General features: G+C 42.4%; 1 protein-coding gene across 3 annotated transcripts in view; it reads left to right on the top strand.

Annotated features, from left to right (window-relative positions):
* Positions 1 to 14,742, top strand: part of WASF3 (WASP family member 3) — a 34,241-nt gene extending 19,499 nt beyond the window's left edge. The window contains exons 4-9 of one of the 3 annotated variants that reach the window (XM_026674982.2): positions 268 to 421; positions 1,101 to 1,218; positions 7,251 to 7,417; positions 7,877 to 8,143; positions 9,106 to 9,473; positions 10,552 to 14,742. In XM_026674982.2, coding sequence (XP_026530767.1) covers positions 268 to 421; positions 1,101 to 1,218; positions 7,251 to 7,417; positions 7,877 to 8,143; positions 9,106 to 9,473; positions 10,552 to 10,709 — 1,232 coding nt within the window. In that variant the 3' untranslated portion in view covers positions 10,710 to 14,742. Of the gene's footprint in view, positions 1 to 267; positions 422 to 1,100; positions 1,219 to 5,649; positions 5,826 to 7,250; positions 7,418 to 7,876; positions 8,144 to 9,105; positions 9,474 to 10,551 lie in introns of all 3 variants that reach the window. The other 2 variants (XM_026674984.2, XM_087966315.1) reach the window with 2 other exon arrangements.
* Positions 14,743 to 21,691: the final 6,949 nt, after the last annotated feature.

A 21,691-nucleotide genomic window follows, 5' to 3' on the forward strand; every position in this document is an offset into this window, starting at 1 on the left:
AACAATATAAGTCATAAATAAAGGATGATAAACCACAGAACTGAATAGCTTCGTATTTTAGTGTTAATTAGAACAGATTGTGTTTGTTCACAATCTTGTCTCAGATGTGCAGCACACAATTCCCATTGTACATACAAAATGAGATGCATCAGTTGTAGTCATTCCTTCTTTCTTTTATTTGCTTTTGTTCAGTCATTTCATTTGCATATTGTAAATAGCTACTCTCAGTCTCTTATGTGTCTATTTCTCCCTTCTTTTTGTTAACAGTTTCATTGCAAGATATTAACATGAAGAAAGCATTCAAAAGTTCTACAATACAGGATCAACAGGTTGTTTCAAAGAGCAGCATTCCCAATCCAGTAGCTGATATTTACAATCAGAGTGACAAACCACCTCCACTGAATATTCTTACATCATACAGGTATTGTAATATGAAGTGGATAAATCTGACACAGTTGGGTATGAAGTTTTCCTTCTTATTTTCATGTATTTTTACAAGAGAAAAAAATGTTCTCGTACATATGGTAATGCTAATGGATGTAGTACATCAACATTTGTACTGAATAATAAATATCAACATAATGGAACTTCATATATTCAGAAAAGGAAAAATTTCAGAATCTGCCTATGTTTCCCTGATGAGTAACAGGGAAACTTTGGGCTCATCTGTCACATAGAGGGACCTTCTGCAGGATGATCTGTCGTCACCCTGGTCCTTCAGACATCCCAATGTTGTGCCTTTTGGCATAGTTTTGATTCTCTTCAGCTTGCTACGGTTCCACCTTTGCCAGCATTTTGGACTTCTAAAAGGAACTCTGGGAAATGGGTTGGGCCCAAAGGTATTCTGCCAGCTCATTAGACAAATATGAAGTATGCCCAGTAACTTCTATGCTATGCCTGGAAGAACTCTCCAAAGGTATTCTGGGATCTTTTCCATTGGAAATTAACCTTTTTTATGGAGAGGTAATAGTGACTCATGTCCCAGAATAAATATTTAGTTGCTGCGTCACTAAATTTATGTGAAATTTGCAAAAGCATATTGAATGGTGCATGACCAATGGCCATTTTAAAACAATGTTCCGTTCCACTTTTTTTTACAGAGATGATAAAAAAGATGGATTAAAATTTTATACTGATCCTTCTTACTTCTTTGACCTCTGGAAAGAAAAAATGTTACAGGATACAGAGCATAAGAGAAAAGAGAAGAGACGGCAGAAGGTAAATCAAAACAGTTTTTTTAAAATAAACATAATTTAACCATCAGGTTTTAGAATAAATAGCTTATACTGTATTTTAATGATGATCCTGACATAGGAATGGTTGTAAAAACCAAAGCTCTTCTGTATTTCAAATTATTCCTTTACCTTTCATCTTAAATATGTGCTTTCTTACCTGTATTTTGAAAATAAAAGTCTTCTGCAGATTTGTTAATGGAGTGTTTAAAGAAACTCTCTTACTTTTACAATACAACTACATTTTGGAAGATATTTTGAATTATTACAGAAATTTTATAAAATCCTTCAGTTCAGAGGTTTCTGTATAATATTGAAGAACCTTTCCATTATTTTAAGCTTCAACTTTGAAAGATTGACATAGTTCTGTTATAGCTGTGCATAAATAGATTGCGGATTGAAGTTTGATGCTTTGAAATATGAATGCATATAAATGAGATCATGAAGGAATGTTGCCTGAATTCTCCATTTTCAGATTATAGTTGTAATAAAATTCAGGAATGTGATAGACATTTCCGAAATGAGTGTGTGTATATATGCTATGTGAGCAATCCCTGGAGCTCTGAAACTAATTCAGTGACTGAAGCTCCTAGGTAATGCATAAAAAGAAACAGAATTAAAAGAGTAAGCTGCTTTTTCTGGGGTGTGTGTGTGTGTGTGTCTGTGTGTGTTTCATAAGTATGCCACAAAAGACAGGTTAGTGGATCTAGGGCAGGGGTGGGCAAACTTTTTTGCTCGGGGGCCGCATTGACTTTTAAAATTTGACAGACGGGCTGGGTCAGCACAAGATTTTTTGGGAATCGCCCCCTTTCCCCCCTCTTCTCCTCCTTCCCCTCCCCTCGGAGGCCCCCTGAGTCAGGAGTTGCTACCGCTGCCCCGCGTTGCCTCGGGAAGGAAAGGCAAAATGGAAGAGCCGCGGTGGTGCTTTGCAACGGCAGCAGCGGCACCGGGAGGCTCAGGCTCAGCGGCTCCTGGTTTTGCCTTTTCTTCCCAAAGCAACGTGGGACTGGAGCCGTGCGAGCTGCGCCGGCGGTAGCAACTCCTGACAGCCCCAGCCGGACACCTGAGCGGAGCCCGGGCGGAACTGCCTGTTGCTGCTGCCGGAGCACCGCCGGGTCGCCTCCTCCAAGCAGCCCGCCTGCCCGCCGGGCTTCCCTCGCTGCGCGGCTCGGGGCCAGCGCGAGCGCCCGCGCGAGTTAAAAGGAAGCCGAAAGTTGCTGGGAAGTTGCTCGGGTTTCCGGGGCTTCCAGGCTTAAACTTTGCACAGGAAAGTTTGCAGGCGGGAGCGTCTTCCCGCCAAGGAGCGGGAAGGAATCCGCCCGGCGGGCGGGCGGCTGCTTGGAGGAGGCGACCCGGCGGTGCTCCGGGTTTCCCCTCCGCCACGTGGCTCGGGGCCAGGCGCGAGTGCCCGCGAGGAAAAGGAAGCCGCAAGTTGCTGGGAAGTTGCTCGGGTGCTGGGAGCAGGCTTTTAAAGTGCCGCCCGAGCAGGACCGCCGAGCCGGGAAACGGGCACCAAGGCAGGGCAAGGCTCCACCAGCAGCGGCCTAGCTTTAGGCGGCTCAAGCAAGCCCGCTCCAAGCAGCCCGCCCGCCCGCCCGCCGGGCGGAACCCTTCCCGCTCCTCGGCCGGAAGACGCTCCCGCCTGCAAACTTTGCCTTTGCAAAGTTTAAGCCTGGAAGCCCGGGGAAAAAAGGGGATTGGCGGGACTCACCTTCAGAGAGGTCGCACTCGAAGGTGATTTCGAACTCCCAGCCGAGGCCTTTGCAAAGTTCTTCTTTTCTTTCCTACCCCGAGAGCGCTCCACACTGTTTTGCAGCTTTGGGGGCCATGCGGCGCAGGGCAATACGCCACGCCCAGCGATTTTTTTTCAGGGGCGGGCCGGATTGGACAGACCAACGGGCCGGATGTGGCCCGCGGGCCGTAATTTGCCCACCCCTGATCTAGGGCCTCTGCAAAAAAAGGAATATCACATTGCAGTGATTGGGTGACCTGGGGTTTACATGTTGTCAGTGTGGTGACACAAACAATAAGCACACAATAAAGGAGATGTAATAACTGTGAGAAACAGGGATTTGGTAGGACATTATGGAGAAATGTGGGTTGATAAACAAATCTAACAGGCCTGCTTTTAGCATTTTTATGATATCCACTTTGTGAAGGGTGAACTGCTTAACTGAGAATTGTTCCCTCTTAACTACATTTACTGAAAATCTTTGATTTGCATCTGGTTGCTTAATGCCCATTCAAGATTACAATGGATCCAGAATCGGTGCTTAACGGCCCATAAGGCACTTTTGGCCATCATAAATTGTGTCTCATCCGCCCCTGAAGTCATGTGACAGCATTTTAGGTGTTTGGAAACTGACTCACCTTTATGACTAGTTGCAGAATCCTGTAGTCACATGACTGCAACTTGCAATGTTTATTGCCAATTTCTGCCCCCCCAAAATGCCCATTTGAAAAAAATGGTTTTGCATTAACAACTGTGTTGATTCACTGAAAATCCACTGCAGAAAATGTCGTAAAAATGGCATTAAAATAGTTATGTAGGACCCTCAACTTACAACCGTAACAATGAAAAATCCAGTCCCAATTTGGATTGTAAGTCAAGGACCCACTTTATTAAGAACTAACAAATTTCTCTTGGAGTCAATTGTTTTTATCATAGTGATCCATAAGAACTTGTCTTTGCCCCTCACGCAGCACCTTTACCTGATTCAGTGTCTGTCTACCAACTATGACAGTAATAAGCAGGGAGTAAGCACTTCTTCAAAAGAGTCAGTACCTTGTAAATTTGAAAAGGTAGTTCTCATCTAGTGATTATTCACAGTTATCACAGTGATGAAAAGGTAACTTTATAACTGATCCCTACATTTATGACATTCGCAGGTCTGTAAAGCAAATGAAAGATGCAGTAAGATTGTAAAGCACAGTCTTGGTATTACTTAGTGACTGCTTCACTTAACAATTAAGTTGCCAGTTCTAAACATGGTTTCTAAACATGGACAGCCTATACTAGGGGTGTCAAGGCTTGCGGGCCAGATCCGGCCTGTAGGCAGGAGTGGGCTTCTGGGGGGTTGGGACACCCCCTAGCTAAGATTCTGTGCAGTTTGGAGAACCCCCAAATCCCACTCCTGGCTGGCCCTGCCCACCTTACTCCTCCCCTCAGTCCCCATGCGGCTTAATTTTGGATGCAGGTAAGTGCAGGGCATGCATGGAGGCTCAGCGAGGGTGAAAAACAGGCCTCCTGGAAGTTCAGGAAGGCCACAAAAGGGCCTGTTTCCAGCTTCCAGAGAGCCTCCGGAGTCTGGCGAGGCTGATTTTGCCCTCCCAGAGGCTTGAGCAAAGCCTCCGGAGCCCGAGGAGGGCAAAAAAATCCCGCTGCTGTGGTGCAGGAGGCCGACTAGGCCACACCCATCATGGCCACGCCCACCCAGCAACTGGGCAGAGAACCCTTTACTAAAATTTTTGAAGCCCATCCCTGCCTGTGGTGTGCTTAGATCTGGGCTGCAGGGCTGCCCTGGAAACAGAGAAGGACTGGCCTGTGGTGCCTCTGCCAGCAAAAGTTCAGGAGCACTGCGCACAACCTTCCCGAGCTCCATTTTTGGTGGCAGAGTGCTTGGGCGACCACAGGCACCCCCGACATGAGTGATGTCAAGCTGGCCACACTCACCCTGGCCATGCCCACCCCAGCCCCCCATGGCCAAAGCAACCCTGATGTGGCCCCCAATGAAATTGAGTTTGACATCCCTGGTCTATACTGTAAGAAGCTATTTGAAAGTTACATACATCCAAACTTTGAAAACACTCATTTGATTTGGATTACACCACCCAAATTCCTCAACTATTGAACAAATATCCAATCAGTTAACTTTCAGAAATCCTTGAGAGAAACAAAACCAAACTGCCTGGCTCAGTCTTAGGAAAAGTAGAAATCAGCTTCCTTCAGAATAAATACATGCTTCATTTGAGGAACAAAATTAAAAGTTGAATAAGCTTAATTTGCAGCTGGAAGACAACCCAACAAAAGGCTATTTGTAGGTACATTTGTACCAACTCACAGCATGTAATGAGAAAATATTTTCAAGTTACTTAATGTGATGTATTGAAAAACTATTGATTTGTTAGTTAGATTGCTTTGACTAGATCATATAGAGGAAGTTTTGCAAACTATAACATTAAAATCCTTTTATTGGAAGTGGGGGAAATGAATATATCATCATCAGATGTCCATATCCTACAAATGTTGAACAAATGCTGGCAGTTTGTTTATATAAATAACCAATGGAATCTGATATATGCTTTAATTGTGCTTGGCTCACCTGCACGTCTTATTTTCATATTCTTAACAGCATTAAACTTGCTCTTTCCTTGTTTCTCTCTTTTGCATGCTTCATCGCTTTTTATATTATATCAGGATCAAAAACGTATAGATGGCACAACTCGTGAGGTGAAAAAGGTTAGAAAAGCAAGGAACAGGCGCCAAGAGTGGAATATGATGGCCTATGACAAAGAACTTAGACCAGACAACAGGTTGTCTCAGAATATTTACCCTGGAGCATCTTCTGAAGGGTCTCTATCCCCCGAAACTAGGTCTGTTGATAATAAGATTTATATATTCAGTGGTATCCTTAGTATCTTTCATCTGTTCCACAACTTACAACAGTTCGTTTAGAAACCATTCAAACTTACAACGGCACTGAAAAAAGTGATGACCGTTTTTCACACTGATGGCGGTTTTAGCATCCCTGTGGTCACGTGATTTACATTGGGATGCTTGACAACTGGCTCACATTTATGATGGCTGCAGTGTCCCGGGATTAGGTGACTCTCTTTTGCGACCTTCTGACAAGCAAAGTCAATGGGGAAGCCAGATTCACTTAACAACCGTGTTACTAATTTAACAACTGCTGTGATTCGCTTAACAAATGTGCAAGTAAAGTCACAAAATGGGACAAAACCCATTTAACATTTTTTTTCACTTAGCAAACAAATTCTGGGCTCAATTGTGGTCTTAAGTCGAGGACTACGTGTATAAGAGAGGTATATCTTTTTTAGTTTGGATGATTTGGGCAATTTGGTGTCTGCGTTTTCCTGAATTGGATTAACCATGAAGACTTATTTTTAAAAGATTTATTCTTTTGCAACAGCCTATTGCAGCAAAAAGAGACATAGAAACCTGGGACAGGAAATGGCCCCTTTTTGTGTCAGGCACTGTGTGCTTAAAGCTGAAGTGTTTTAAAAAAAAAACTCACGAGATATCAAATCTCTGTATCTATTGCCTTTGAGCTAAGCCAGAGGCCTCTATGTTCAGGTACAATGTTTAAATTAGATTGGTTAGGCATTATTTCATTTTTGCTCTGCTACTTGAAGAAAGGAACAAATATAACAAATAGTGCAGCCCACGAATTTCACTGTTCCATTAACATCTGTTGTGGCTTGCTTATGTCATGTTGTATTCATTTTAAAGCTGGGGCACTTAAAGGCAGAGGTTTTTGTAACTAACTATTGCATGATCAAGTTTTAAAACAAATGTTTTTTGTATTTCCAGAATTTTCTAGCTAATATGTTGTTTTGTCTGCATTAAGAAGAGATTTTTCAGTCTGTAATATTTTGTGTGATATTCTGATAACAAGTTCTAATCTCTTCATCTGAAAGAGACACCTTTTTCTACCTTTCCTTCATAATCCTACTGATTCTGTTATCTTAGCTAATTCACATCTTTCAAGCCTTTTGGTTTAATGTCTTTTTCTGCCTGTCTTTATTTATTTGCTGCGTGGCAAAATAAAAGCTTTGCTTTGCTTTGTTGTAAACAGATTATTGTAAGCAACAGTTCCATTAAAAGAAACACACGTAGGTTCAATACTGCTTTTTGCATCTTGCATGGAAAACAAATGTAACATTGTTGTATGTAACATATGCCCATCTAATGTAACTCCTGGCATATGAAATTCTCATGTTTCCATCCTGTCTGTAATCCTTTTTGTTATGATTTATATTGTGCCCATTATGATTCAGAGAGAGAGGCACAAGCTGAATTCAAGCCGGCATCATCAAGTTAATGTGAGAAAAGTAAGGACCAGGAAAGAAGAGTGGGAGAGAAAGAAAATGGGCATTGAGTTCATAAGTGACATACAGACACAAGAGCAGGCAGGAGGCACAAAAGAGTCCCAGATGCCCAAAGGGTTTGTCTTTTTGTCTTATTGAAAGCGCTTTGTTAACTCCCGGGCTTTCCATCTGAATAAGATGATGAGCATCTGTTTCACTTTTTTTAACCATATGACAATGCTGCGTAATTTGTTTTACTAATTTAGCTTCTCTGCAGCATTACGGATGCAGGGACAATGTTGCTTGTTCTTAAACTGCTAAGTACTAAAAGGTTTGCTGTTTTCTAAGCTTTGTGATCAGCTAACAGTTCTCTCTCTCTCTCTCTCTCTCTCTCTCTCTCTCTCTCTCTCTCGTTGTTTTTGTGAACATGGCGTACATTTAATGTTGCATTAACGTCTAATGTTGCATTAACATTTAATGTTGCATTAATCTCATCTACTAACAAACTGTAAAATGTTAAATAGATAATCTTTTAAATTGAGTGGTCTTAACTATATTTTGTTCATGGCTCCTCTTATTCTTGTTTCTAATTTCAGATCCCACGCTTCAGATATTACCAGTTATTCATATCCTGCTACTCCAAATCATTCACTCCATCGTCAACTTTGCTATGTGCCTTCATGTGGAACAGGAGATGGATCTCAGTTTATGCTTGCAAAACAGGGCCTTGAACATGAATATAGGTTATCTTCTACCACAATGCAACATGCTACTTTGAACAGGCCTCAAGAACCACCTCCACCCCCACCCCAAATCTTAGATGGTGCTCTGGGCACTGTTGCATTAATACCAGCAGATTATGGGTAAATAGCTAGTTTTGTCCTTATAGAGACCAGAGTTCCCAACCTTTCTGGCTTTGCAGACCGTTGGAGGGGAGGGAGAAAAGGGTGGTTATGCATGAGCAAGTGGCCAAATGCATGTGCTGTGCATGCACAGCCCCATTTGTGCGAGTGGTGGGCATATGTGCTGACTCACTGCTTGCACAAGTGGGATGCATGTGCTCACACCCTGCTTTGGGCAGCCCGGTTCTGAACAGCTCATGGCCCCAAAGTAGGCCACTGCCCGGGAGTTGGGGACTCCTGTGTTATACAATAATCAGCAAACAGAAATATATGTTAAACATATGATGCAACTAGATGATTGACTATAAATTGATGATTGAAAAAAAGAACAGGAAGACAATGAACCAAATGGTTAAATGGGATAGATATATTACTGCAATAGTTTTGGAATTGCTGTGTTTAATACCTGGAGAGCAGGCTGAGATGGCAAGCAACTGTCCAATCATAAGTAGCTGCCTTGATGGAACCTAACTATTTTAAACATTTTTCTCTTGATCTTCAAGTAGTGCCATAGAAATAGCTTCTGGATGATGAAGAGCAGACAAGATAGTCTCAGACAGGGACAAGCTTTGCTCATGATGAATAGCAATAGCACTTAGGTTTATGCACCACTTCACAGTGCTTTGAAGCCCTCTCTAAGTAGTTTTCAGAGTTAGCATGTTGCCCCCAACAATCTTGGTACTCATTTTACTGACCTCAGAAGGATGGAAGGCTAAGTCAACCTTGAGCCTGTGAGAATTGAACTGCCAAACTTTTTGTAAATAAATATTCTAGTATATACTGGAAAAAAATGTAATGAGAAAGTGAAGCACTGCAATGTAACCTAATATTTTTAAAGTTCAAATCAAATAGAACATTAATTAATTGATTGTTACATTGCGGACTTAGTTGATACTTCAGCTTTGTTCTGTTTTATGTGTTAGGATGATTGCAGCTCAGATGGTGGATTATTACAATTCTTCAGGAGGCCCAGCCCCTGCATCACCACTTATGATTCCTTCTGCACAGACTGCTTTTGTTAGTCCCCTCCAAATCCCTGTGCTACCTACCCATGCTGGACTAGTGGCTGGTACACTATATTCTGGTACTCTACATCTTCCTCCAAGCGGGCATATTGTTACAACTCCTGCTCCTCCTGGCCCACCTCCTCTTCCCCCAGGACCTCCTGCCGGATCTTCTCTCTCATCGTCTCCATTGCACACTCCTGCAGTAGTGGAGGTTAAAATGCAGGAGTCTATCCAGTCACCCATCAGTGGTGCTCGAAGTGATCTTCTTGCTGCTATTCGGATGGGTAAGGCTTCCGAAACCTGACCTCTCCTTTTAAATATCACAGGTTTTGGGTCCTCAGTGCTTGCATGATGTAACTAGAGATCTCAGCTTTTTTGTTTTCGGTTGCATTTATATTTTTCTTTTGATGAACAATCATCAGCCACAGAAGTACAGGGTGGTTGTTTTTGAACTGCTTTTAAATCTTTCTCAACATGGTATCTTGCAAATGTATTAAATTTGTCCCTCGTGGACCATGCCCTTTGGACAGCCTGACTGGTAAATGATGAATATTTAGGTCAACGTATTATGTAGGAGCAGCTCAGAAGGGTCATTTGAAGCAGAAGGGAAACTTGCTTCTTCCTCCCCTGAAGTTCTTTGCTACTCTTTTGTTACGCCCACCAGCAAGTCAGTTTTCCTGTTTTGTTGCCATCTTGCAAAAAGGCAGTGATGTTAACTTGCTTCTTAGCAAGGAAAGAGGGAGATATGGTGCTTTCTTTTCTCTCCCAATGAGGAGAAAAAGTGGTCCCTGCAGCCTATACATAAATAAGGTCCCTGAGATTTAGGGAGGCATAAAACATATGGTACGTATAAGTGAAGGAAGTTGTTGAGTGTATGCACATCCATGGATACTATAAGTAGCCAATTGCCTTTCTTGGATAGACCGACTTCTGAGTGCGTAATTATGTGTTTAACTACATCTGAAAGTATCAAAAAGATTTTTATGTAAATAGATATTAGAAAGTATTTTAAGTCCTCAATTATTGCTATTGCTAAGTTGAATAGATAATTACCCTATCCACATGTTCAGATGAATGATAAGCTGTTTATACCACACATGCTAAAAATATAGATGTTCCCCTTTTGAAGCTTTTATTGTACTAAATAAGCCATTGGCTATAAATAAGCAAGCCATTAATAGGGACATTTGACTGAGGATTTATTTTTTTTAAAATAATTTTCATGCTTGGAAAGACTATGTGTAAATGATTACTAATTATGTTAATTCTAGAACATTTTCATGAACGCTTGAGTCCTGTGTATTGGTAAGCCTTTTAAGGGAAAAATTAGCACAAAAAGTCACATTTCTTTGCTTCTCTCAGGAATCCAGCTGAAAAAAGTACAAGAGCAGCGTGAACAGGCGGCCAAGCATGAGCCAGTTGGAAATGATGTGGCCACAATTCTTTCTCGACGGATTGCTGTGGAATACAGCGATTCAGATGATGAGTCAGAATGTGAAGAAAACGACTGGTCAGACTGAAAATGAGTGTGCAGCACCAAAGTATCCAGTGAACCAGACCGAGGAAATCATTTATAGCCTATCCTGGCAGTACTGGTATATAATAGAGCAAGTAGGCTTGTTGGGTGATGTTCAGATTGATCTAATTTAGTTACTTTAGATGAGCGTTTCTCAACTTGGTGAATTTAAGATGTCTGGAGTTCAGTGTCCAGAATTCCACAGACGGGGTGCTAGCTGGAGTATTCCGGGAATTGAAGTCCAATTAAAAGTTGCCAAGGTTAAGAAACACTGCTTTAGATAATAGCATTTCTACAGATAAAAAAATGAACTTTTATTTTCAGTTTTTGCTGCATTAATTGTAAGAATTAATTTTTCTTTACCATAAATATGTATAATTATTTTTATTGTTATATTATAAGCAATTTCTTTACTATGGCAAAGCAATATCTTTGAGCAATGAAATGTCATTGAATCTTCCACTTTGACTCACCTTCATTAACATGCAAAAATTGCTAGCTGCTAGTTACTTCTTCTTTATTTAAAAAAAAACCCTCAACAACTATGTTACTGCCAGAATCTTTTGAATGAGTTTCTGTTCACCATAATTATATTTCCAAATATTCTGGATTTGGATCTATTCAAACAGCATATATGGAGAAGTAGGTTGACATCAGCATAAAAACTACGGCCATGCAAAACCAACTGGAACGGTGATACAGAATGAATCTGAATGATTTTGCACAATACTGTGTATGCCAAATGCCTTCCCTCCTTGCTAATTTGATTCAGCTTCCATAATTTGTTTTTTTTTTAATTCATCCAGTTTATGCTGAGCACATTGACCTTATGGTTCAGTGAATAATGTAATTGAATTTATAGATATATTTATGAATAGTTGGGCTCCAAAGATAAAATCGATTAATTACCCAGGCTCCTCTTGCCCTCTTATTATGTGTTAATGGCCTCATTTATGATTGGTTTCCTCATCCAAATGCATCCTTAATTATTGAAATGTATGTTCCAAATTGGTTAATATAATTTTCTTACTTTTCATGTATTATTTAAAGGGTTGCATATATTACATATAAGGTAGACTTCATAATGCCTTTGGCCAGCCTATAAAAGTGAACTGGAGTCAGCATTTTAAAAATGGCAGTTTGTATTTACATTTTATGTCCACCTTAATTTACTTTATACTTTTCAATTACTTTGAAATTATTCAAGGTTGAAAATAGAATGGGATTACCTTTTATGTGTATGGCAGGACTAGAATTCACAATTTTATTGTTGCTTTCAAATTTCTGATTCTATGAAACAGTGTTATCATTTTTTGAGGGAATGGGAGTTAGCAGTGCCCAGAAAATGCCCTTTCCTCATTGGGTGCCACTTTCCCTATTGTTTTATTATAGGGAACAAAGAGACATACACCCCTTAAAACTTGCAAGTTAGAATAGGCTGCTAAACCTCTTTTGTAGTAGGTTAACTGCCACCACTTTTCAGTTACTAAATCTGAACATGTAACAATCCAGAGTTAAGGGACTGAACATCAAAAGAACAATTGGTCTATTTTGGTCTTTTTTTTTTTTTTGAGTTGTTAATTCTCTTGCTCCTATCATTTCTTCCTTGCCCAGAGAAAGCAAGATACGGTATATATTTGGCAAGCATAATATGCCAGGTTAGTTAATAATGAAGCTCCCTTTATTTACGGCCCTTATTGGAGAAGAGCAGGCTGATCTGGTATTCATCATCAAAACCTGGCTGACTCCCTAAGGGGGAGTTTCCCTCTTGGAAATATGTCCAGCTGGATTTAGGGTTTTGCATCAGTCAAGACCCCAGGGTAGATGAGGTGGAGTGGCAATAGTCGTCTGAGAATCTCTTTTGGCCTTTAGGGGCCCTGCTCCACAAGTTTCTGGTTGTAAGACCCTGTCTTGAAACTGGGATCATGGGATTGTTGCTACTGTACCAATCTTCCTGCTGCATAATAATCTTCCTGCCTGTGCTGTTGGAGGCCATCTCAATGGTATAGTGTATTGTGCTGATTCGGCTCCCTTCTCCAAGGTCGATCTCAATTGATATTGCTAGGGAATGGGAAATCCAGCTAACATCTGTTCCTTTGTGGAACTCCTTTGCTGAGTTGCTCAGGGCTTGGTACTCTGTTGTATACTAGTTGTGCCCTTTCCTGGATTATGAAGCTCTGCGCTCAGCCTTGGATTACTGCAGTGTGCTCTATTTGGGGCTAACCCTAGAAGGATGTTTGGAAGCTTCAGCTGGCACAAAATACAGCAGCACAAACAGTTTTAGGGACCCCCAACAGGGGCTCATGTTATACCTCTGTTGCACAAGCTGCACTGGTTGCCGGTTTGCTTCCAGATTTATTTATTTATTTAAGAAATCTTTATTTATGAAATGTACTTGGCATCTCTGTTTCAGTTTGCCCTCTTGCCTTTATCCCTCTCTTCCCCCCCAAAAAAATTATTTCTTTAAATAAGAGATGTTATGTCATTAATATTTTCAACATGGTGCATCTGGTAGGTCTCCTTAGTGAGATGCAGTTCACTTTTCATTTTACCCATTGTTTTGTTACTAACTGCAGAAACAACTTGACCAAATACAGATAGTTCTTCACTTACCAATTACTCATTGAGTGGCTGTTTAAAATTGCAGCTGTGCTGAAAAAGGAGAATTATAACTGGTGGTCCTCAAAGTTCTGGCTTTCACAACATCGTTGTGATTATGTGATTGCAATTTGGGTTTATGGCAACTTTATAATAGTCACAGCATCCCACAGTCACGTGATTGGTATTTGTGATCTTTCAGCTGTCTTCTGTCAAGCAGAGTCAGTGTGGAAGCTGGCAAGAAGTTGCAAGTTGTATCCACGTGACTTTGCATTTAACAACTGTGGGTGATTTGCTAATGACTTCAGCTGGAACTGCCATCGTGCATTGGGCACTATCACATTATTTTCATTTTTATCTATTTATTAATCACAGTTATGTGGCTGCCTACCTCACAAGAAGCAACTCGATTTTTCACTTTGTGATCATATCTCTTAGTGGCAGAGTTGCTCCTGTCCTTTTTTGATCTGTGAGAACTACCTGTAAATTTGGTATCATAAATAGCTAACAACAAAAAAATTGAATTAAATTTTATTTAATAATAAAAACAAGCATTTTAAGGTACTAAAAATGCCGTGATACCTTAACACTTCAACTAATTCTCATTAAATGTCTGAACCTCTCCATATTGAATAGAATGAGCAAATAGTACAGCCACTTTAAAAAAAAAATCTTGAATTTGCTCATAACTTAGATCTTTAATGAGATTTAGGTTTGAAATATGGGAATAATCAGCTCTTATCCTTGCATGTGGAAATAAACAGAGCTATACAAAAGGAATGTGAACATTGTTGATCTTTCTTGAGGATGGTCTTGTCTAGTAATGAATTCTTTGATCTCTCAGAATTCCAAACTACTGAATTCTGGAAAGCAGAGGTGTGCAGTCTCATCTATTAATATAATTGACATATTCTCTGCTTCTATATAATATGCTGAATCCTGAGACATAATTTTGGTTTGCTATTGGTGACTTCTGCTTCCCATAATTTGGCACTTTGATATTTAGAATAATGATGGATTTATTGCCTATGCATTTATTGGATTCTGATGTATCTGATACCTTATATGTATTATGTATCACACAATGTTAGTAACGGACAGGAGAAAACATGTTCCTTTGGTTGAAGAAATGTAGGGATGCAAGATAAGCATGGGACTGTTTTTCCTGTTATTTTCAAGTAATGAAATTGTTGTTAAAGAAAATGATTCTGGTACTAAAGTTTCTTCTATTATAGATTTATTATAGTATATTTTAGAAGCAAAATAGTTGTATTTTGTATTATTCCTAAACTTTTGTGTAATTCTTTCTAAGATTTCTAAACTACTAAGTAAGTTATTTCTAGTTAAAAATACTTCATATTTAGGTGATTCATTTGTTTGCTTTCTAAACTGAAAATATTTTTAATCTCTTTTCAGTATTTGATCAATAAAATGTAAATTAACGTATGTGATCTAAATTTACAATGTAGATATTTTGTCTTCTTTGTATATCTGTCTTGGGTTATATAAAAGTATTAATTTAATAAAGCTTACATTTCATTTTACCGATCTTGAAAGGATGGAAAGCTGAGTCTACCTTAAGCCAGTGAGGATCAAACTCCTGGCAGTGGGCAGAGTTAGCTTGCAATACTACATTTTAACCACTGCGCCACCACAATTCATAATGTAAGCTAAGCATTCTTTGCTAATCTTAGTTTTGTTATCAAGTAGAACTTGTTTTATTTGGTCATATTTTAACTTTGGTTAGTACTGTTACAGAGACTGTTTGGTGTAGTGGTTAAAGGCATGGAATTTTAATTCAGTCTTCAAACGAAGGCACAAAGCCTACTGGGTGATGATGAATCAGTCGCTCCCTACTAGCCCTGGGAAGAAGGAGAAGGCGGAGCAAACTACTCCTGAAAATAATGCCAAGAAATTGCAAGGACCTGTCTATAATATGGTTGCTCGGTGTCAAAACTGGCTCAAGGGCATAAAGAAAACATTAAATGTTATTCAACTATCCAAAACACTGGCTGGAGGACTCCAGTATTTTAAAAGGACTAAATAATTTACATTGTTATCCACTTTCCTATGGAAATATATTGACCTCTGGTGGCCAGATATTACAATTATCACTCAGAAGTGTTTAAAGTGGGGCAGGCAAATTTCCCAGGCACTACAGTCTATTCATAACACTGGATGAGCATCCAAAGGCTACACAGAACAGAAAGATGATGCAGAATGACATGAAGACTTGATGGAGATTGGGTGCTTGCAACAGTTAAATATTTTTTTTATCTTTTGAACAACTATTTTTGTCCATATTATTCAAGTAATTGGCCACAGGTTATTATAGGAGCCCCAAAGACTGAACCATTCATTCTCACACTAATGATGCATGTAAAGAAAGGGTTTAAGCACTGTTTATGTCACAGTGGAATTACGTGTATCCTTTCTTGCCTCTCTTCTCACCTTTATGGGTGATAAGTGCCTTCCTCAAGTTCAGGTCCTCTACCAGAAGCATGGGAATTTGAAGGTTTGGTGCAGTATCTTAGCTGTTCCTAGCCCTGCATTCTTCTGAACAAAGAGCCCTGGTGTTATTCCTGGGATCTGTTGAAGCCACCCTACCAGCTTAGGAGTCATAGCCTTTAGTGCAACGACCACTACTAAGACTATTTCAGCCTCTACTTTCCATATCCTTTCTAGTTCCTCCTTCAGATCCTGGTACTTCTCCTTAGAGCTGCTCGGAGCATCCAGAGAGTGGGTGGTGCTTCCGTCTCTGCTGTTGTAGGCTGAGCTAAATTCCTGAGGAACGCTCCTCCTTCCATCACGTGACTCCATTACAGCGTTCCCCAGTTTTATGCTCAGCCGCTCGCAGAGTAGGCAGTGTTTTCAAAGTGCTCTTGGCCGTCTCAGCAAGCCTTACTTTGACTCCTATTTTCTTCTCAGGTTGTATCTGTTTATTTCCTATCTTAGCCTGCGTAGTTGGTTTTGTGATTGGTGATTTTAGACTCCCCTGGGAGGCCCTCCTGGGCCCAGGGGGTTCCAGGGGGAAGGTTAGCAAATGTTACAAGCTACCCCCCCACCCCTTCCCCATTGCCTTTCTGCTGTTTTTTTGTTCTTTGCCTTAATAGACGCTCCGTTTCGCTCCATTCCCCCACCACCACCACCGAATGCCGTTTTTTGCCTCAGTTCGAAGCCTTCCTTGCCTCCTTCCTTCCTGTGTTCCTCTGGGGACCTTGAACTGCCTCTGGACAGTCTCTCTAGCTGCTGCTGAAGAGCCCTGTAAGTCCACGTCGCAGGCGGCCGCCATTTAAGCGCCGCCTCGTGGCCGGGCGCCATTTTGAATTCGTTATCTTCCCAATCTGCAGCGTGCCTCACTAAGGCAGCAGGACCCGTAGGCCTGCTCGGAGCTTATTAAAGCTAAAAGATTTTTACTGTTGTGTTGGAGGCTTGTTCCCTGCCTCTGTCTTGTTGGCTTCCCCCGCAGCCAGCCGTAGCTGGCGCGGTCTACCTCTCACCGCTTCCGCCCAGTCGCCGCCTGGGAAGGCAGTCGGGTTTTAGGCCTAGGGGCTTCTTGCCTTAAGGCCTCTGGCGTGCCTAGGTCGTTTGGACCGGTTCCTTTCTGATATATTATATATATATATATAAAAAGAGAAGGCTCTAACAACAGACCAGAGGAAAATAAGAGAGAGAGAATTATATATATATATATATATATATATATATATATATATATATATATATATATATATATATATATATATATATATATATATATATATATATATGGTGTTCGGCTTGGTTGGTATTTTCCACGTCATTGTAGTTCTTTTAAAGTTGTAGCAACGTTTCAGCAGAATCTCATCTGCCATCATCAGGCTTCTGTATTGTGTCCGTCTGTGGGTCAGACTTTTACAGTGGTTTCAGATTTAAATTTGGGGCAGCCTATTGCTGTGCCAGAATGGTTTTTCTTCATCCTGATTGGTTGGGAGTCTTGGTCTGTGTTTATTGGTCTCGGAGTTTGCTGTGTTCTGCTTGATGGGTGTTTCTGATATCTTCTGTCTGTTTTTGGCTCTTTTTGTATCTTGATTGGCTGGCAGCATTGTGTTACTTTAATGGAGGTCTTTAGTGCAGCTTGGCTTCGGGTAAATGGGCGGCTATCATTAGTTAGGAAGCTGGGTTTCATCTGGGTGCCTGGTTGGGGTGTGTTTGAGCTGGAGGTATCAGGGGGATCTGTTTGTGCCCAGGTGTTTGCCTGGCTTGTGGTGTGGAGATTTTTTGTTTGTGAGTGCAGGCTTCCAAATGATTGACAGCCTGGTGGAATCATCTCTTCTGTTCATGCTTTCTGGTCTTTTTCAATCTCTATGGCTTCTCTGATGACTCTGTGGCTAGGGTTTTCCATAGTGGCCAGGGTTTTGGTGCCATTGAAGTTGATGCTATGACCTGTAGCTTCCATGTGTTGGACTAGTGAGGAAGTGTGTTCCAGCTTTTTGACTGCATTTTTGTGTTCATCCAGGCGGGTACTTATTCTTCTATTGGTCTGTCCAATGTATGTGGCCGGGCATGATGCACAGGGGACTTCGTATACGCCTTGGTTTTCCAGGTCAATTTTATCTTTGGGGTTGCTAAGGATGGCTGCTATTTTTCTGTCTGTTTTGAAGGCAGTCCTGATGTGATGTCTGTGTAGTACCTTACTAATTTTGTCTGTAGTACCTCTTATGTAGGGCAGGACAGCTGTTCCATAGGTCTGTTCATCTTCTGGGTCTCTATTATGTTTCAGTGTGTTTTTGTGGATCAAGCTGGTGATTTTGCTTTTGTGGAAGCCGTTGGCTGTCAGTACTTTAGTCAGGGTGCATAGTTCAGCCTTAATGTGTGTCTTGTCTGCCAGGCGTTTGGTTCTGGTAATTAGTGTTTTAGCCACGGAGTTTATCTGTGCTGGGTGGTGGTGGGATTGGGCGTTGAGGTAGCGGTTGGTGTGGGTTTTCTTCTGGTATATGGTGTGTCCTAGTGTGCCATCTGTTTTTTGTAGATTAGTACATCTAGGAATGGTAGTTGTTTGTTTGTTTCTGTTTCCATGGTGAACTTGATTTTGGGGTGTGCGCTGTTTAGGTGTGTTAGGAAATTGTTTAGGTTTTCTTGTCCATGGGGCCAAATCACGAATGTGTCATCGATGTATCTTAACCATAGTTTGGGTTTGAGGATGGCATTGGCCAGGGCTCTGGATTCGAATTCTTCCATGAACAGGTTGGCAATGACAGGTGACAGTGGTGATCCCATGGGGGCTCCTTCTATTTGTTTGTATCTTTGTCCTTTGTATATGAAATATGTGTTGGTTAAGCAGTGTTCTGTTAGTTCCATGAGGTGTTTGGCTGGTTGGTATTTATTTTTGATGATTTCAAGGGTCTCTTTTATCGGGACTTGAGTGAATAGGGAAACCACGTCAAAACTTACAAGCAGATCTTCTTGCTTTAAATCTGAAACCACTGTAAAAGTCTGACCCACAGACGGACACAATACAGAAGCCTGATGATGGCAGATGAGATTCTGCTGAAACGTTGCTACAACTTTAAAAGAACTACAATGACGTGGGAAAATACCCGAACCAAGCCGAACACCATACATGTAAGTACCCGCGAAAACTTAAGAAAACAAATATATATATATATATATATACACACATACACACACACACACACACACACACACACACACATACAAAAATATAATAATAATAATAATAATAATAATAATAATAATAATAATAATAATAATAATAACAACAACATAAAATAAAATAAAATAAAAAATAGGGGGGACGTAATAGGGAACAGGAGCAGTTCAACTTGGGGCGTAAAAGAATTCCCAGGGCTCCCGGCCTTGTTGTAGGTCGACCCCTAGGCGCGCCAACCGCCTCCTATTTGATCTTTATCCTCCTCATTTATCAAAAAATGGCAGAAGGCAATCCTTCCACAGGCCCTTCTTTGAAGGCCAAATCAAAAACCCACTACCTACGCAGGCAGGCTAAGGATTCCAAAGCCTCCCAGAGGAACGCCTTAAGACGCCACAAGGCCCTGGAAAAAGAAATTGATAAACGCACCAGGCAGGCAGGCACGGTGCCTCCCATTCTACCTCCTTCTACCTCTTCTCAACCCCCCCCTCCTCTAGCCCATTCCTCCCTATCCAGGTGCAGCTCGCCCTCTCAAGGTCACCAGGCACCTGGAACACCGGCCAGACGACAGCCGCCGGCCTACGCCAGGAGGAACCTCTCATTCAGGAGGTTCCGGAGCAACTGAGAACCTGGATGGAGTTGGCTATCCGCCGAGGAATTGCGGAAGGTCTCCAACAAGCAGCTAGGCCTGGTCTACATCCACTGGTCACCGAATCCATAAGATCATTCCCTCTCAGATCTGAACCGCCCCAGGATCAGGTACCCCTTCAGGGGGAGATTTCCCCCTCTATAAGGGGGGACGAGGAGGCGGCGGAAGGGGAGTTAGATTTGTACAGGGAGGAGGAAGAGGAGCAGTTTGACTTGGGGTCCTTACACTATAACGAACCCCCTTCCGACATAGAGCCATCAGAGGCAGAGATGTCAGAGGACGAGGGTCTCACCCCCGACCAACCCACTTTTGTAGGGCTCTTCAAGCCCCAACTATTCAAGTCCCTCCTGTTCAAAGTCAGGAATATCTCGGGTCTAACAACCCCCCTGACTCCTCTCCTCTCGCTCCGGAAGGACCAGAGGACTCCATTTTTAAACAACCTGTTGTGGAGGCCGAGGTCATCCCAACCCCCCCCATCTTCCTTGACCTGGTGTCCAAGCAGCTGGCCTCCTCGGCGCCCCCCCTGCCCCTTCGGCCCATGATAAAAAGTTCTTCAACTTAGACCCAGAGCTTTCCAACCTATTGGGCACCCCGGAGGTGGATGAACCTATCGTGGGCCTGGCCTCTTCCTCCACCCTCAGCGACCCCCTAGAAGCCCTGAGGCCAGAGGAGAAACGATCGGAGCTGGCCTTCCGCCGAGCTCATCAGTCAGACGCATGGGCAATCAGATCGGCCACGGCCGCTTCCTTCTTCATCAGGTCATCCATTCGCTGGCTTCGCCAGCTTAAGCAACATGTCCCAGCCTCCAATGTCCGAGTCCATCAGAACATAGCCAAGATCACGGCCGCGGCCGAGTTCTCGGCCGACGCTACCTTTCACTCCGTCAAATTCTCCACCCGTGCCATCTCCTCCCATGTCTCTGCCCGCCGTCTGCTCTGGCTAAAGCATTGGCAGGCAGATCTCAAGAATAAAGTGAAATTGGCCTCCGCTCCCCTCGTGGGAAATAAACTGTTCGGACCATCCCTGGATCCCCTTTTAATAGAAGGAAGGAATAAGAAAAAATTCCTTCCACCCCTCATCCGCAAGTCAGAGCCCAGATCCTTGCAGCCCTTTCGGAGAGCTCCCTTTCGTCCCTTTTTCCAATCCCCCTTCTCTCCCAGGTACCAAAGCCCCACCCCTTTGGCTCGGGACAGCCCCAGGACAGGACCGACTCCTCTGATAGACACAGAAGAGGTGGCACCTTCAAGAGGCCCTTTCGTGGCTCTGGCAACAAGCCCTTCCGGCGCTCCAGATAAGCCACCAGACTTAATTCCCATTGGCGGGCGCCTTAAAGCCTTCGCCAACCAGTGGGACTCTTCCACTTCTGATGCCTGGGTTAGGGACACCATCAGGTTTGGCCTTGCCCTCGAATTCCAAACTGCCCCCGAGTTTTTCATGGCATGTCCCCTCTCCAAGAACCACTCCAAGCGCAGCCTCATGGACTCAGCAATTCAGCACCTGCTTGACATACAGGCCATCCAGCCCGTTCCTCTATCTCAAAGAGGACAGGGAGTTCTACTCCCACTTATTTGTGGTTCCCAAACACTCCAGGGGATGGAGAGCGATTCTGGATTTAAAGCGGCTTAACTGCCATCTCGTATACCGCAAATTCAAAAGGAACACGTTGCAATCCATCCTGCTGGGTGTTAGACAGGGAGACTGGTTGTCATCCATTGACCTCTCTGAGGCATACCTACACATCCTGATCCGGCCCTCTCATTCCAAATTTCTGCGCTTCTGCTACAATAACCTCCACTTTCAATACGTGGTGCTCTCATTTGGGTTGGCCTCTGCCCCCAGAACCTTTACCATGGTCCTGGCTGCTCTAGCTGCCCACCTCAGATCCCTCCCGATGCGACTACACTGTTACCTGGATGACATCCTCATCCTTTCCCCCTCCAGGGAACAAGCAGTGAGGGACACTCAAATCACTCTGACCTCTCTCCAGGAACACGGGTTCCTCATCAATTGGAAGAAAAGCCAATTATCCCCCTCCACCAGGATAATCCACCTGGGGACGGTAATAGACTCTGTGAAAGGGAGGGTGTTC

The sequence above is a fragment of the Notechis scutatus genome, chromosome 5 (assembly GCF_049901735.1).
Source record: "Notechis scutatus isolate UNSWTSFEM ecotype Mainland chromosome 5, rNotScu1.2, whole genome shotgun sequence".
Lineage (NCBI taxonomy): Eukaryota > Metazoa > Chordata > Lepidosauria > Squamata > Elapidae > Notechis > Notechis scutatus.